Source organism: Punica granatum, chromosome 6, assembly GCF_007655135.1.
Source record: "Punica granatum isolate Tunisia-2019 chromosome 6, ASM765513v2, whole genome shotgun sequence".
NCBI classification, from domain to species: domain Eukaryota; kingdom Viridiplantae; phylum Streptophyta; class Magnoliopsida; order Myrtales; family Lythraceae; genus Punica; species Punica granatum.
Window position 1 is genome coordinate 259,997 of NC_045132.1, and position 15,307 is coordinate 275,303.

The 15,307-nt window shown below is 36.3% G+C and overlaps 1 protein-coding gene across 3 annotated transcripts; it reads left to right on the top strand.

The window, feature by feature from the left end:
• The first annotated feature begins 354 nt into the window (after positions 1-354).
• On the top strand, positions 355-9,624 carry LOC116211146. Of its 3 annotated transcripts, none has more exons than XM_031545382.1 (21): positions 359-846; positions 1,516-1,578; positions 2,030-2,364; positions 2,473-2,572; positions 2,676-2,753; positions 2,847-2,906; positions 3,065-3,169; positions 3,451-3,561; positions 4,346-4,387; positions 4,518-4,631; positions 4,698-4,885; positions 5,475-5,761; positions 5,847-5,968; positions 6,477-6,519; positions 6,648-6,739; positions 7,353-7,401; positions 7,687-7,757; positions 7,866-7,985; positions 8,298-8,398; positions 8,508-8,553; positions 8,991-9,624. In XM_031545382.1, the coding sequence occupies exons 1-21, from the start codon at positions 685-687 to the stop codon at positions 9,039-9,041; spliced, it is 2,340 nt and encodes a 779-aa protein (XP_031401242.1). In that variant the 5' UTR covers positions 359-684; the 3' UTR covers positions 9,042-9,624. The 3 variants fall into 3 exon arrangements, 2 of the variants coding, with proteins under 2 accessions (XP_031401242.1, XP_031401243.1); XM_031545383.1 differs by having other exon boundaries at positions 360-846; positions 2,033-2,364; XR_004157620.1 differs by lacking the exons at positions 7,687-7,757; positions 8,508-8,553; positions 8,991-9,624 and having other exon boundaries at positions 355-846.
• The last annotated feature ends 5,683 nt before the right edge of the window (positions 9,625-15,307 follow it).

Genomic DNA, 15,307 nt, shown 5'->3' on the forward strand with positions numbered 1-15,307 from the left:
ATGAAAAATTCAACTGTGAATTTTTAAGAATTCACCAAAAAATAATCATTTTAAACAATAACCTGCGCATCGTAGGGGTAAAAAAGTTAATGATTTTAAAAAGTGCCAACTAGCAATAGGGATGACATTAATCTTGAACCTAAAATGCTATTAAATAACACGTGCCTCTTTTATAACCGAAAAAATACGAATAATATTTGGAAAAGAAATTGATATTTAAATGATCCAATTTTCAAACTTAGAAAAAATGTACCTTATTTATTTATTTCCTTCATTTATTGGAGAACATAATTTTAATTATAATTAAAAATAACAATTATTCTCTCTCTCTCTCTCTCTTCTGTCTCTGTCTCTGTCCGCGTCTTCCTTTCGTCTCCAATGAATCCATCACGTCGTCAATAGATGCACACGAAGCAGAGGACAGACCTTTCCCAACGTCTCCTCTTCCTCCTACTACTCCTAGGGGGCGCCTCAACCTCTCTGCAAGTCTTCCCTTTCCTCTGAATTTCATTGCTCCGAGATCGTTATGGTTGGATTCGGAGCATTTCCACTCCAGGAAGCCGGAGCAGACTCCTCCGTCAGTGAAGCCTGACCGGACCTGACCGGACCGAAGGAGGAGATTGCTTCCTCCTCCTCCTGCTGATTGTTCCTTGTCTTGATAGCGAGTGTTCGAAAGTAGAAGAGATGGATAACGGCTTTGATGGGAAATTGGCCGACAAATTCTCGGGTCTAGGGATTGATGATCCCTCCGCCAACGCCAACGCTAGCATCCACAGCAGCAACAACGATAACTTGTTCCAGGTGATGAAAGCAGTTGAAGCTGCTGAAGCCACTATCAAGCAGCAGGTAATTCATTCATTCATTCTTGCTTTCTAGTAGCTTATTACACTGCTACTATATGTATGGCTTCTATTCTAGCTGCTACTGCTGCTGCTGAGTTTCTAAATCTAGGAGCTGATTTCGAGCTCAGGATCAGCTGCTGCTCTTTTGTGGATAGCGTGCTTTCCATGCTTTAAAATGTGCAAACAAACGGGCACCTGAGTAGGGATTGAGGATGGGATTGTTGCGGGAGCTACATGGGTATCTAATAGGGTGCAGTGCCTAAGAAAACAACCCACGATTGGAATCGAACTTTGACTGCCTTTGGCTGATTTCGGTGTTGCATGATTGAGTAATTGGTTCATTCAGTTGATTGATTATCATCTAATTTAATGTTAACTATCTGGGGCTTTGCCCAGTTAGTGTAGCTTCTTCTTGCTCTCAACTCATTTCCGGGAGCTGATGTTCACTTCTGTGTTGATGTTTTTCACATACTTTCTTAGCAACAATTAATCGTGCTATCACAAGACATGCCCTTCTTCCCAGTTGGTGACTTGTTCTCCTGTTATGTCTGATGATAACGTAGTGAGGATTGATTTCTTGTATGCTGCATGTCATGTGGTTAAGTAATCTTCTTGTAAATATGTTTGTTGCATCCTGTTTATATGGTTCTGTGGGTGTTTCTTACCTTGTCAGGTGGAGGAGAACAATCTTTTGAGGAATGAGCTTCGTGAAAAAATTGAGCAGCTAGAACAATATGTAAGTTACTTTCTTTAATGTAGAACGACAGTGCTTTGAGCTGAATCTGCGTATCATACATGACGCGCTTCTGTTATTAGCTATGCATCTGTGGGGTAGGGAGGGATACTGCAAGAATGTACTCTTTCTAAGGCTCCCAGGGGTTAGACTGTCAAGTCCTGTTGCTGAGATACTGTGAATAATGAGCAACGTGCACTCATTTGAACCACGGGTGATTTGCAATTTGTAGCTTGGATAGTAGGGTTGGTTCAGAATAAAGAATATATGGTACTATTCATCAATATCTGATTCTTGCACTTTGGAAGCCTAGGTGGTTGATTGCCATGATTGTCTCAAATTTGGGATGTCTAACCTTTCACGTCTTTGTTTTTGTACAAACTTATATTTAGACCCCATATGCATGTCAGTTTATTTCTGCTGGTGCAACTCAAGATATGAATCCTTTCTTTAGCAGAAAGCATGTGAATTGCCTCGAAGACCTCGTCCTGTTGATGCATGGAGTGAAAATGTTCATGGAACTTATGAAGCTCGTCAGTTAACTACCTCTGTAGGAAATCCAGTAGATGGGATCAAGAACATGGCACACAGTTCCTCAGGTGATCAGACAGGTACATTAGTTGTTCACAAAGACATGAATCAGGATAGCGAGGATACTGCCAGACAAACTCGGGGAGAGAGCCACTCTGAAAGCAGCAAAGTCAATGGGACACTGAAAGTGATTCACGCAGATAATTCTGGCTTTAATCAATTATCTTCACCATCAACTTCATCAATATCCCCCAGCAGGTCTGTTATCAGAAATGGATAAACAATGTGAACTCAATGAAGATTATTTGATCCATAGAAAACCTCAAGACAAGGATCCTCAATTTTAGATGGTGTCACATTTTTAAGGTACCAAACAGAAGGAGAGTTTGATCGACGGTTTAATAGTTCTGGACATGGCCTAATGTCAATGGCTGAAGTAAATAATTCCAGCAGCTTCCAAAAGCAGGTTTTCCAATGATCCTTCTCCATATGTTTTTCCCCCCTTTTTCTTTTTTCCACAGCATTTTTTGTAAATAATTTATAATTAATAAGCTGAGTGTATGTTATAGGATCTCATTCATAAGGTACAGGAACATGAGCAAGAGATTGTACAGTTAAGGAGACATCTTGCTGAATATTCTGTAAAGGTAAGAGGGTTATTGGCATGCGGCATGTTCCCAGTAGAAACTTCTTTTCTTCCTGTTCATTGCTAGTGACGATTACTAAATTTTCTTTTATAGGAGGCACAAATACAAAATGAAAAATATGTCTTGGAGAAGCGAATTGCCTATATGCGATTGGTAAGAACTATTATAGTAATTATCTATATATTATTTTGCGATACTGAGGAATATATCAGTATTACTTTTGTTATATCCAATGTGTCTCACTTTTCCTTTTCCATATTTATCCTGCTTAATTTTGAGGATTTGATTGGGAAGTTGTTTTGGGATGTTAGGCCTTTGATCAGCAGCAGCAAGACCTTGTTGATGCTGCATCCAAAGCTCTCTCATACAGGCAAGATATAATGGAGGAAAATATTCGGCTGTCATACCAATTACAGGTACAGATCACCCATATTAGGGTAAATACATGTTTAGGTATCTTACTGCAGATGAATTCTAGTGTCAAATGCTAGTATATTCTGATGATTTAACTCTCCAGCATATACATTTATCTTTTCCATACACATTATGGTGCATATCTTCTCACGGATAGATATATCACACAAGCAAATGGTCCACTCTATTGTTCTAATATAAATGAAGTTAAGAACCTGGTTTTCTTCTGTTATATGGTCATGGTAAGAAAGAATTTTGAAACGTTTGTTTTTGTTTCTCTCAGGCTGCTCAGCAAGAAAGATTGACATTTGTGTCATCCTTGCTGCCTCTCCTTGCAGAGTATTCTCTACAGCCACCAGTTCCAGATGCACAGTCCATAGTCAGCAATGTCAAGGTCAGTCCCTAGTTGGATTGATTCTTTCCTCTGAAATACACTCTTGTTCTTGTGTGTCTCTGTGGACCTTGAATGTATCTAGTGCATGGCATGTGATTGTTTCTTTGCCCTGTCATTGAAAGAGTAAAAATGAGTTTAGAAGGTTTTAATTTTAGCATGCAAGTAGAAAGTAAATTTTTGAAACCCTAACTTATATCTTCTAGGTTATTGGAGAGTATGAAATTTAGGTAATAAATTTTTTACGATACAAATATTTCTTTTAACTGAATATATTTCTAATTCTTAGAAACTTCCAGCCGACATGGTTCAATGTTTCTTATTGTGGTTGGCGTCCCTGATAAATGAAGTTATGAGGTGAAATGATAACTGAATCCATTAGAACTTAGTGGTGGTCTTCTATCATGTTTCAACTTTGGCGTTTAGTGATGTCCTACTGTATAGGGGGCGTTGATAGCTGAAGTTTTAAGTTCTTGTGCAATAACTTATCTGAAGCAGTAAAAACACAAAGAGTGCTAAGCTCGGGAGAACCATCATGCATTTTTTGTTCAATATATTGCAGAAAGAGTACTATTAAAGTTGTCATTTGTAAATATACCTGAATTTCTTAAATGTAATCTTCTTGGAGAGCATCTTGTTTTTAACCTTTTTTTTTTATAGTTATGATGACTAAAATGGTCAATCTTTCTTCTTTTTCTTTTTTTTTGGCCGGGCCGGGGGGGGGGGCCTTTAGTTCAGTATCCTGTTATAAGATGAGTTTTCACAATGGACACTATTATACTTACAGGTTTTGTTTAAACATCTGCAAGAGCAACTCAACATTACAGAGGTATAAGCTTTAAGCTATTCAGATTGATAGCTCCATATTGATAATATTCATCTTTATTGTAGTGATCTATTGTAAAGTTTTCTCTTTGTATGCTGGATTGTGTTAAATAATCTTATTTTCAATGCCCCAGTCAAAGCTAAAGGAGTCCCAGTTTCAGCTAAATCCTTGGCATTCAGAGGCAACTTCTTCAACTTTCGCTATGCAGTCCTCGACTCATTCAGTTGGTCCAGCACTGTCATCTCCAGTAAGTACAAAGTGTCTTCTCTATTTTCATGTGCTATTTCTTCTAATTTTGCTCCTTTCCGTCTAGAACAAAAATGGGCTTCAGCTTGTTCCACAACCAGCTTTCACTCCTGGAAAGATACCAATTTCTTCTTCTGAGGCTCTGGTTGCTGTGGGATGGGATGTTTTGAATGAACATCAGATGGGTCATGGCGGACTCTTGCCAAAAAGCAGGGAACCTGATGACTTGGGGAGGTTTTCACCTCTTGCAAGCAGGTGAGCTAGGTCAAATGGAGACTACTGCAACTCTGAACTGAATGTACATTACAACCATATACTTTTGTTAGTGGGTTCTGTCTTTCTTGCATCCTTTGCTGGTTGATCATGCATGTTTGGATGGTGAAGCCTTCTATCGCCTCTTAACAGGAAGAAAAATGAGGAAAGCTCGATTATATATATATATATATATATAGGATTAGTAAGCTCCATTATGTTTGCAAGATTAAAAAAAAAAAGAGAAAACAATAATCTTGTGTCTACCGATAGGTTCATAATTGTTGTATGCTCATTGGAGGCTTATTTGCGTGCTGGCTATTGTGATTAATCATTGCCAGCCTTCCAATTCCAGTGGCTTCCAACAAGAGATGGAGGGAACATAAATTTGGTTGTGATGTTGGACTGGTTAGTTTTGGCTTTACAAATGATATAGGTAATCGGCATTTTTGTGAAATGTCTTGCAAGTTGAAAAGCTAACAGATCTATGAAAATATTTTTTTAAGTTATTATTAGGATGGATATGTTAGATGTATTATAATGGGACAACGCAAAACTGATGTGCTGATTTTAATTTGTTAAACGTTAATAGGAGTCCAATGGCTCATGATGTGCCTGGACAATTTGATGCAACTCGAAGCGACACAAATGTAGCACATAAAAATGAAGAGACCACCAGGCAAGTCAAATTTCGTGAACCTGTCAGCAATAATGAGATGGATGATACTGATGCGGAGGCTCTGCATAACAAAGGAGAATCTACAGCTAATTGGAATTCAGGAAACTCCCCTTATACGGCTCCACCGGAGGATCTAAGCTCCTCATATTCACCCTACTTGCCACCTGTTCTTGAAGAGCCTTCTTCTTCTTTTTCTGAGGGTAGCAGTCATCCAATTTTGAGTTTCTGTTCTCAGCCTTGGCGAGGCTGTTCATGATCTCAGATTGAATGGATGGCATCATGCAGGTCCAGATGAGGACCCACTACCTGCAATAGATGGCCTTCAAATTTCAGGTGATGCATTCCCAGGTATGGAACTCCAGGCTTCTGGATACTCCATAAATGGGACAACAAGCTGCAATTTTGAGGTGCCTCTATCATAACTTTCACTCTCTTTTTAACAGTGAATTTTGGACTTTAGATTTTACCAACTAATTGTTCGGGACAAAAACCTCATGCTTTCATGACGCCTTAGGATGGTGGCCTTATGAATGAAATTTAAGATGGGAGAATGGTTTATTACTAAGGCGAGATGAAGGGTTTGGTTTCAGGGAGATTATAGACCAAGCTATCAACGAGAAGTACTATAATATTTTAGGACTTAGTAAAGGCGTTCCTTGAACCAATTTATGTCAATTTAAGCAATCCCTAAGATAGGACAGATAAAAGCCATTCTCTTTGCTGAATGAGCTTCTTGTACTGGTAAAAGCTTCTATATCTACCATAACAAAGTCAGAAATTAACTACTAAATATTTCAAATGATTCATATCGTCAATTATATCCAATGTTTTTTATTCTTATTTTTATTTGGACCTTCTAAACCCTTACCCACATAAACCATACGAGTACATCTGACTCTGTCAAGCAATCAACAGTGGGTACGGCATATGGAAGATGGATCAGTCAATTATATTGAAGGTATTCATGCTCTTTGTCTCTCTTCTCCTCTCTCTCTCCCCCTGAAGGTTTATTTTATTTTATTTGTTTTTAAAAGACGTTCCTTCATCCATCTTTGACTGATATGCTGAGAATATGCTTCTTAATAGGTGCAAAGCAGCCAAATTATCTTGTTACTGCAGACGATGTTGATACGTATCTTGCTATTGAAGTCCAACCTCTAGATAACAGGAAGCGTAAGGTATTGAATCTCCCTTCTTGCTCACGGTGATTGTCTTCCTTTGGAACAACACCATTCCCTTATATATGCACATATTCTTTTTTTTTTTTCCTGCGTCAAAGTTAAATTGGACTTGAAGTCTGATGTTTAACATCTAGAACTGGGGGATGCCGGCATGCAAACTTTGAGGTCCAACTGGTGACGAGATTCTTTATGGTTTACATTTGATTGTTTCAGCTTTCGACAATATCCTCGCTTCTAAAGAAACAAAGCAGTTTCCGAATAACTTTAACTCATCCAAAGTAAAAAAGGAAAAGCATTTTCTGAAAGTAGCAATGGGAAATCTGATGATGCTTACAAAGTTGTTTAAATGCTCTACTTTTGTGTTGTTATTGGTTCTTCCACCTGAAGGTGCATTCTTAAACCCTGTGAGGTCCAAGGGAATGATGCAATAGTGGCTAATTTCTACGGGGTTTTGGCCTCTTATAAAAATGCATTTTTAATCAAATTAATTTTGAAATCACTGCCTTCCTTTCTGACTCTCTTCAGCATGAGCTCCCGCTGTACTATTTATGTCAAAATTGTTGTTACTATTTTGTTCATTGTTTATCACAACTTATTTCTTGCACTCCAGGGGGCACTTGTGAAGGTCTTTGCCAATGACAACAAAAAGATCACCTGTGGTATGTATGTCTATGGCTATATCATTACAACTCAATCTGTTTGTAGTAACATTAAGTTCGGTTTCAGTACCTACTTGTTTTGTTACGATTTTAAGCTTTTAAAAATGAAACTAGCTTGTTAGCCTTGTTATGCTCTTAGCAATCCACTAAGCAAGAACTCCAATCGATTTCCTTTCTATAACTATGAAACCATGGTAATACATTGTCATTGCCAACATTGCAATAACTGTTCTATCCGGCCAAACAGATAATACTGATTATATTTATTGTTTTCTTGTTTCATAGATTCCGACATGCAGGATTACATTGGGAAGACTTTTTATACTGGTCATACTTCTTATAAAGTATCATTGTCGGTATGAGTTGATCTATCATGATTGTGTTTACTTCTTCCTCATGTCCTCATCCCCCTTCAAGTCTCCTGCTTTACCAACAGATTATAAAGAAGGTTTCATGTTTGACAGACTGGGTATCTTGATATATGGGAACCAGCTACATTAGCCATTAAGCGGGAGGGCTACAGTATCAAGTGCAGTGGATCCAGCGGTGTTGTAGTCACAGAAAAGTTCTCTCCAAGTACCACTGTACGTTTTTTAAAAGCTCCTAATGCAAATATCTATTTCTCATCTTTTTTGTTACAAGAATGAATATGTTATTCATTAGCTGCTTAAAAATGAGAAACGACTTTACGAATACCTATTTCACTTGGCTTGTAGCTTCTGTGAACATATCCTTCAGTTGGAGGGAATTGCTGTTAGAGATAGAAGTAGATACCAAAGTTGGCATTTTGGGCCTTATCCATGATAATTCACTGATGCTAATTCTTGCTTGTGAAAATTTTATATAATCATCTTCTTCTTTTTTTCCCTTTCTTTTTCCCTTCTTTTGTTGTGTAGGTTGCTATTCCTTATGGGCACGCCACAGTTTTTTCAATAATAGGTTCTAATGGCACTGAGTATATCTTAAGAGCAGAAAACAGCCCTGAAGATGTTAGCGGGTGAGTGGTCATACCTGCTGTGTTCTAAATCCATATCTTTCTATACCATGAGTGCATTTTCTTTCTAACCGGTGTTGGTGTGCATACTTCTCTCTTACTTCCCATGCAGTTCAAGGGATACAATTGTGCTTACATTGAGGCTCTTTGTGATACGGGTATGTTCTGCACTATCACCTCTAGTGCTACGCTGGGTGTGCTTTGGAATTTAGGCTATTTCCTGTCGCTTCATATTGGTTTGATGAGTATTGGGGTGTGCTATGCTGCCAACACCTCGTTCGTATTATTTCCTTCTAAAGGCATCGACTATGATGTTTGGATCTTTTCCTATATTTCCCCTAAGCAAGGTATCTGGGTCCTCCTAAAACATCCCTCCCCGCAAAAATTACGTCCGCATTGTTTTCTCCATATGATTTTTCTTCCTTACAGGACAGATGGGTCATTTCTCTTTTCCTAGTCCCTATTTTCATTTCACGGCTATGAAGCTCCTCATATTATGAGAGATGTGGGATTTAAAATATGTTGTTTTGCAGCTTCAAAGGCAGCCCTTTTAAATTAGTAGCATCGGGTTATATATTTTTGCTCGCTCTTGCAGGCTGGCCAAAAGAGTAAAGGAAAGAAGAGAGGCTTATTCTTCAACAAGTAGAGCTAGAGGTGCATTATTAGCGTCGCTCACTGCATCTGAGTTCAGAGCGACCAGTGCACTGCATCTGAGTTCAGAGCGACCAGTGCTAGAAGACGGGATAGAGTAGATAGTATAGTCAATCACACACGGGCAAATTTTTCTTTCCTTGGTGCACTTTCCCCCCCCCCCCCCCCCCCCCCCCCCCCCCCCCCCCCCCCCCCCTTTTTTGTTCCCTTTCATATTATTCTATTGCTGTAATTGGGTTGATTTGAAGCACCAATGAAAACCGAAGAAGGGGGCAAAGCTGTAAGTAAATCTTATATTAAGCTCATGTGGGAAACGGGGATCGGGTTCTTGTAATTGGTCTATTTTATTGTAAGCAAAGCCCAAGCTAACTTTTTGTTAATTCCGTCTGGTCCGGGCGGGGAAGGCAGAGTGAGATTATATTTATATATATAGGGATGTAGGGATGTAGGCTCTTGTCGAGTTAGTGCTTTTGGCAAATTTTGGCGGAAGTGTAGTGTATTACTGGAAACCTGGTTGTTGAATATTCCATGATATTGGGGGAGGTATTTTCTTTGGAGTTGGAATTGTTGAGAGAAAATGCTCGCGCGCATCATTCGGTCCCTCCCTCCCTCGCTCGCTCGCTCTGTACAGTCCTATAGGTGTCTGCAGTTGCATGTAGCGTGGTGTTTGTTGCATGAGCTGGAAAGGGCAATTGAGAAGGATGTAAAGTGAAATGCTTGGGGGGTTACACAGTTACATCCTCTGGTCTGGTCTAGTCTGCTCTGATCTGGTCTAGTCTGGTCTGGTCTGGTCTGCTTATAATTGCGTCTTATCATCAACGATCAAGCAATAAGCAATTTTAGTCAACGCAATGGTTGAAGCGGAACCTCTTTCGTTACTTATAATATTCGTTGACTTTCCTCAAACTGGTTTCAAGAGTCTTTACACAGAACTTTGAATTCGTCATCACCCCAAGCTTTCAACCGTACTATATATATGTCTAGCTTAGCTTCCGTTTGGTTTTCGAGTTGGATCATGATTCAACTTAATTTAATTTTACGTAATGATTACAAGTGTTGATAAATATATGACTATGTGACAATATATATGTATATATATGTAGATGTGAAAATAGATGAATAATTTATTATTAAAAATTTGATTATAGAAATGGTTTGAAAAAAATATGATTGAAAAGTTATTATTAAATGGAAAAAAGGGTTAATTGTACCGGTGATCCACAAGGTTTCATGAATATTTCTAGTTGATCCAAAATGTTTTTTTGGTAACTTGTTGGTAAAAAAAATTTCAAAACCGTTTTAATGTAGTACGTTTCGTCAATTACTCCTGACGCCGTTAACATTTTGCTGACGTGACACATCCTATGTGTCACATTGTTAAGTGGAACTAATTATAGTACGCCACGTCATTTAAGATGAAATAAAATTTGAAAAATTCCAATAAAAATACAAAAAATAATACAAAAATACAAAAAATAGTAAAAATTTAGAAAAATAATAAAAAATTATTTTAAAAACTTTTAAAAATAATTTTAAACTTTTAAATTTAAATTTAAATTTAAATTATTTTTTTTATTATTTAAAATTTAAAATTTAAAATTATTTTTAAAAACTTTTAAAATAATTTTTAAAAACTTTTAAAAAATTTAAAATAATTTTAAAAATCTTTTTTTAAAAAAAATTTACTACTTTTTTTTGTATTTTTATTAGACTTTTTCAAATTTTATTTTCTTTTAAATGACGTGGCGCACTATGATTGGTTCCACATAACAAAAGTAACACATAGGATGTGCCACATCAGCAAAATGTTAACGGTGTCAGGAGCAATTGACGGAATGTATTACATTGAAATGGTTTTGAAACTTTTTGTACCAACAAGTTACTAAAAAAAACATTTTGGACTAACTTGAAACATTCATGAAACCTTTTGGACCACCGGTGTAATTTACAGGGAAAAAAATACAAAACAGTAATGATTGCAATGTTCATTTTGAGAAAAAATAGAGTTGAGTTGGGTAGAATAAAATTTTATACTTAAAAATCAAATAAAGCCCTTAATAATTAATTAACACACAAACATAATATAATAATACGTATACATAAGTGATCTAATTATTAAAATTTAAGTAATGGCCTCAACTGACGTCTCTGGAGAGAATGGAGGTTCATATGCAAATACGTACCAACTATGCTTGGCATTATTAAAAATTACATAACTTTGGATACTTAGTTGTAATCGAGGCGTTATGTTCCTGAATCATACATTAAATAGACTGATCTTTTGTGACCCCACTATTCATACAGATTCACTGGATCTATAGTCTAAATGGACAGGCTTGGAAGACCCACGTACTCTCATTATCAACTTTCGCAATAAATTCAGAAACGCTTCCAATTCACCCTTGTCTTGTGAGAAGTATTCTCCGTATCATATCATAATCATAATCATCATGTCATAATCATAAACCATATCGTCATATAATAAATAAATAAAAACTGGTCCACCTTCTCCATAGAGAGAGTGGGCCACGTTTTTATACTCTCAAGATTTTTTTTAACCTATTAATATAATATTATTTCTTTATTTACTTAAATTTTCTTTTTTTTTGTCTAATACCCACCCTAATATTTGGAAATTCAATCAATTTCAGCTAGTTTAGTTTTAGTCATGTTGGCAAACTAAGTGGTAAGACTCGTCCAATCACGAATTTTATCAATTTACGATACTTGAACTTATTCCCTTACAATTTTCAGTTCTTTCAAGAAAAAATTTGTGAAATGACCTTTAAATAAATAAATAAATATATATATATATATATATACATTTTAAATTGGCTCTTGATCTTTATTTAAAAGCTTAATATTAGAGGAGTGAAAGTGCATGTTTCATATCATAGTGCATATCAAAAAAAGAATGTGAATCTTTTATATTCAAGAGTTTTTTTTTCCTTTTATCTCAATATAATACTATTTATTTACATTTCCTAATTTTTTTAATCTCCACCGGAAGTTCAACGGATCTCTAATAATCCAGTTCGAATTGAGTCGGCCGACTAAGGGATAAACATCTTCCAATCGTGAATTTTCTCCATTCATGATACTCGAATTTGAGCCTCTTACTTAAGAGGAATAGCGTCAAATCACATGAACCAATCCACGTTTCTTACACTTTTTAATTTTTTTTCATTCACAATTTTGAATTCTTTCAAGAAAAAACACGTGAAAGAGCCTTAAAATAAAAATTTTTAACTTTATTTTGTGAAATATTGATATTAGAAGAGGGAAAGTGTATCGTTCATATCAGATTGCACATAAAAAAGAGAACACGCATCTTTTTTTTAACAAATCTATTAAATAAATTAATAAAAGATTGCAAAACATTTACATATTTTTTTCTTTTTCTATTAATAGATTATTTATTTATTGCACTGTTATTTCTATTATTTAAAAAATTAAAGGTTTCAAGAAAAATTTCTATGAAATGACCACAAAGTAATTTTTTTAAAAAAATTGGTTCTCAATTTTATATTGCCAAATCTTACTAGCAGAGGAGTGAAAGTGTATCTTTTATAACAAAAATTAATTAATTAATTAATAAAAAATAGAAAAACAGTAATTATGTACTTCACATGATTTTCGAGAGTCAATATGATTTTTCAAAAAAAAATAGATGAAGTGTCGACAGAAAAATTGAACTATAAAAATTATAAAAATGTAGCGAATTATGATATGATTGTTTCGAAAATGTTCTCCTGCAGCATCGTTCGGATCCATATTGCAAGTGTGTGTGTATAATTCATTTTTCAAATTTTATCATGAAATAAAACATTAGATATATGTGATGCATGGAATTAAGAATCAGTTAACGATGTCGACAATACCAAAGATCGATAGAAAATCGTAATTAGAGTCAACAAAAGTCAGGTAATCAGAGTTATTTGTACTCATTTTCCGCACTTCGCGATAAATGGGGCCTAGACATGTGAAGCCCGTGGGATCGGCCTAGGCGAGGTGGATAGCCCATAATCCAAACCCACGACAAGACCCAATTCGAATTAGCGGCAATATCCGACCCGTATCGTCGTAAAAAGGATGGGCGGCTCATGGAGGAAAATAAATATATTAAGAAAATAATTTTTTTTTTGCTATAAGGGAACATATATCGAATCCAGTACCTAGGCAAAAATGTATACCGCTACGATATTTCCTCTTTGATAATTTAGTAAATAAAATAATTTATTTATGGAAAAAACAATATCTTTAGATAAAAATGTAGGAAAAGAATATCAACTCTTTATTTTGTTGGGGGGGGGGGGGGGGGGGGGGGAGCGCAATATGGATTCTGGATCAACCTCCACATCAAATGTCGTAAGTGCCGGAAATAAGAAGACGAGATCCTCCATGCATGAGTATTGAATGCACAAAATAAAAAAGAAAGACATTAATAAATGGAGAGAATTAAAAATTTGATTATTGGTCCACCCAAAAAAAAAAAGATTAAGATTGTTGGTGCCTTATAAACTTAACTGTAATAATAAAAAGAAAATTTTTTTATTTCGATTATAGGGAACTCATGGCCTAAGAATATGAAACATATATTCTATTATTAATTAATAAAGGGGTCTCGAAAATTCCATCAAAAATCAAAATTGCAACCTTTTAGTTGACAAGAAAATATGTGTATGTCACTACATCACGTTCTCTTTTTCATGAAAAGAGTGGGACATATGACCATGGGCTAATTGAGCTTTGAGTAAAGAATTTTATATATTATCGAAACTCGCTGAAAGTACACTTTCTAATCAGGTCAATACATCTATACTTAAAGAGAATTAACAAATTGATTAATAGACGCTTAGAGAAGACTTCTTGCTTAACGAAAAGAAACATTAGTTCCCGCTCTATTTCAAAGAACTCTACAGCATTTGCTCAAATTCTCGCCATGAAATTGATGGGGAAAATGGCGGCCCTCTGGCTATTATTCTTCCTCAATTCGAAGAAAATTAAGATAATCGAGAATGCAAAGGCATAATATATGTGCACTTGTTTGCTGAAAACTGATTGCAAGGCTTCCCGATATGCTGCGTCTCTGCACGTGCATTTTTGTACATTACATCATTCTTCCTTCCCCTCTCCCTCGATCGGAATGATAATTGTATCGTTTAAGTTTTCCATAATGTTTGATCTAATGATGTTGGAAGTAAAAATGCGTTTATATGCAATTTATGCCGTTAGCGTCGTACGGCCGTTGCTCATTACTGCACATTAATGGTTCATTTCTTTGCCATGATCCCTATTGCAAATTTATAAAGGTAGATTGTTACTTGGGAGAGGAAACATGTATAGAGTGACTAGAGGAAATATGTGAAATTAATTCTCAATGAAAAGTGTTTTGAGTCAGGAATCCAATGCTTCGAACAGGATACAAATCGGAGTTCGTATGAAAAAATAATAATCGGTCAAAATTTATTGCGCAACTAATAGTTGACGTGGTGTTGCAGAACTATAGTTCCAGTGCTACAACACCGAAGTTGCTATTGATTTTCAGTTCAATCGGCGCTACAACACCCAAACCCATGCTGTAGCACGGCGACGGTTACTATGTTTCAGTTCAGTCAACGCTACAGCACCGAAATCGATATTGTAGTACGACGACGTTTACCATTTAAAAGTTATGAACGTTGGCTACAATGACATGACCATTCGAAAGAACATGATTACTCCTATTATAGATAAAATTCTGAAGGATAAACATATATAACAACACAACATCAAACATAATTTCTCCTCTCGTTCTCTCTATTCTTCTTCCACCTTACTCTTAAGAAAAGTCTGAATGGGAGATCTCTTTTCTTGTGCCACAAAGATCTCAGTAGTCGCGTTGTATCCTAAAAGTGATATTGCAATCAAAGTTCCTACTACAAGCTCTTCATAGCGGGGGCGATAATTACCTTAAGGAAATGATATTCACTCCTTTGACCAAACTTTCCAATCTACTCTTTTTGACCCTCTTCTTCAACAATCTCTCTTACAAATGCAAATCAAGAATCCAACAAAATATTCCATGTTGCGATTTCACTCCCTATTTACCGGCCAAAGTTCCGAAATGATTAATTTAATATGGTTCCGACGACCTCCTGGCTCCAAGGGTGGGTGGCTGGCGAGAGACTGCATCGCAGAGTTTGCTCTCTCTCTCCCCCTCCCTCCCTCCCTCCCTCCCTCCCTCCCTCCTCTCTCTCTCTCTCTCTCTCTCCCCCTCTT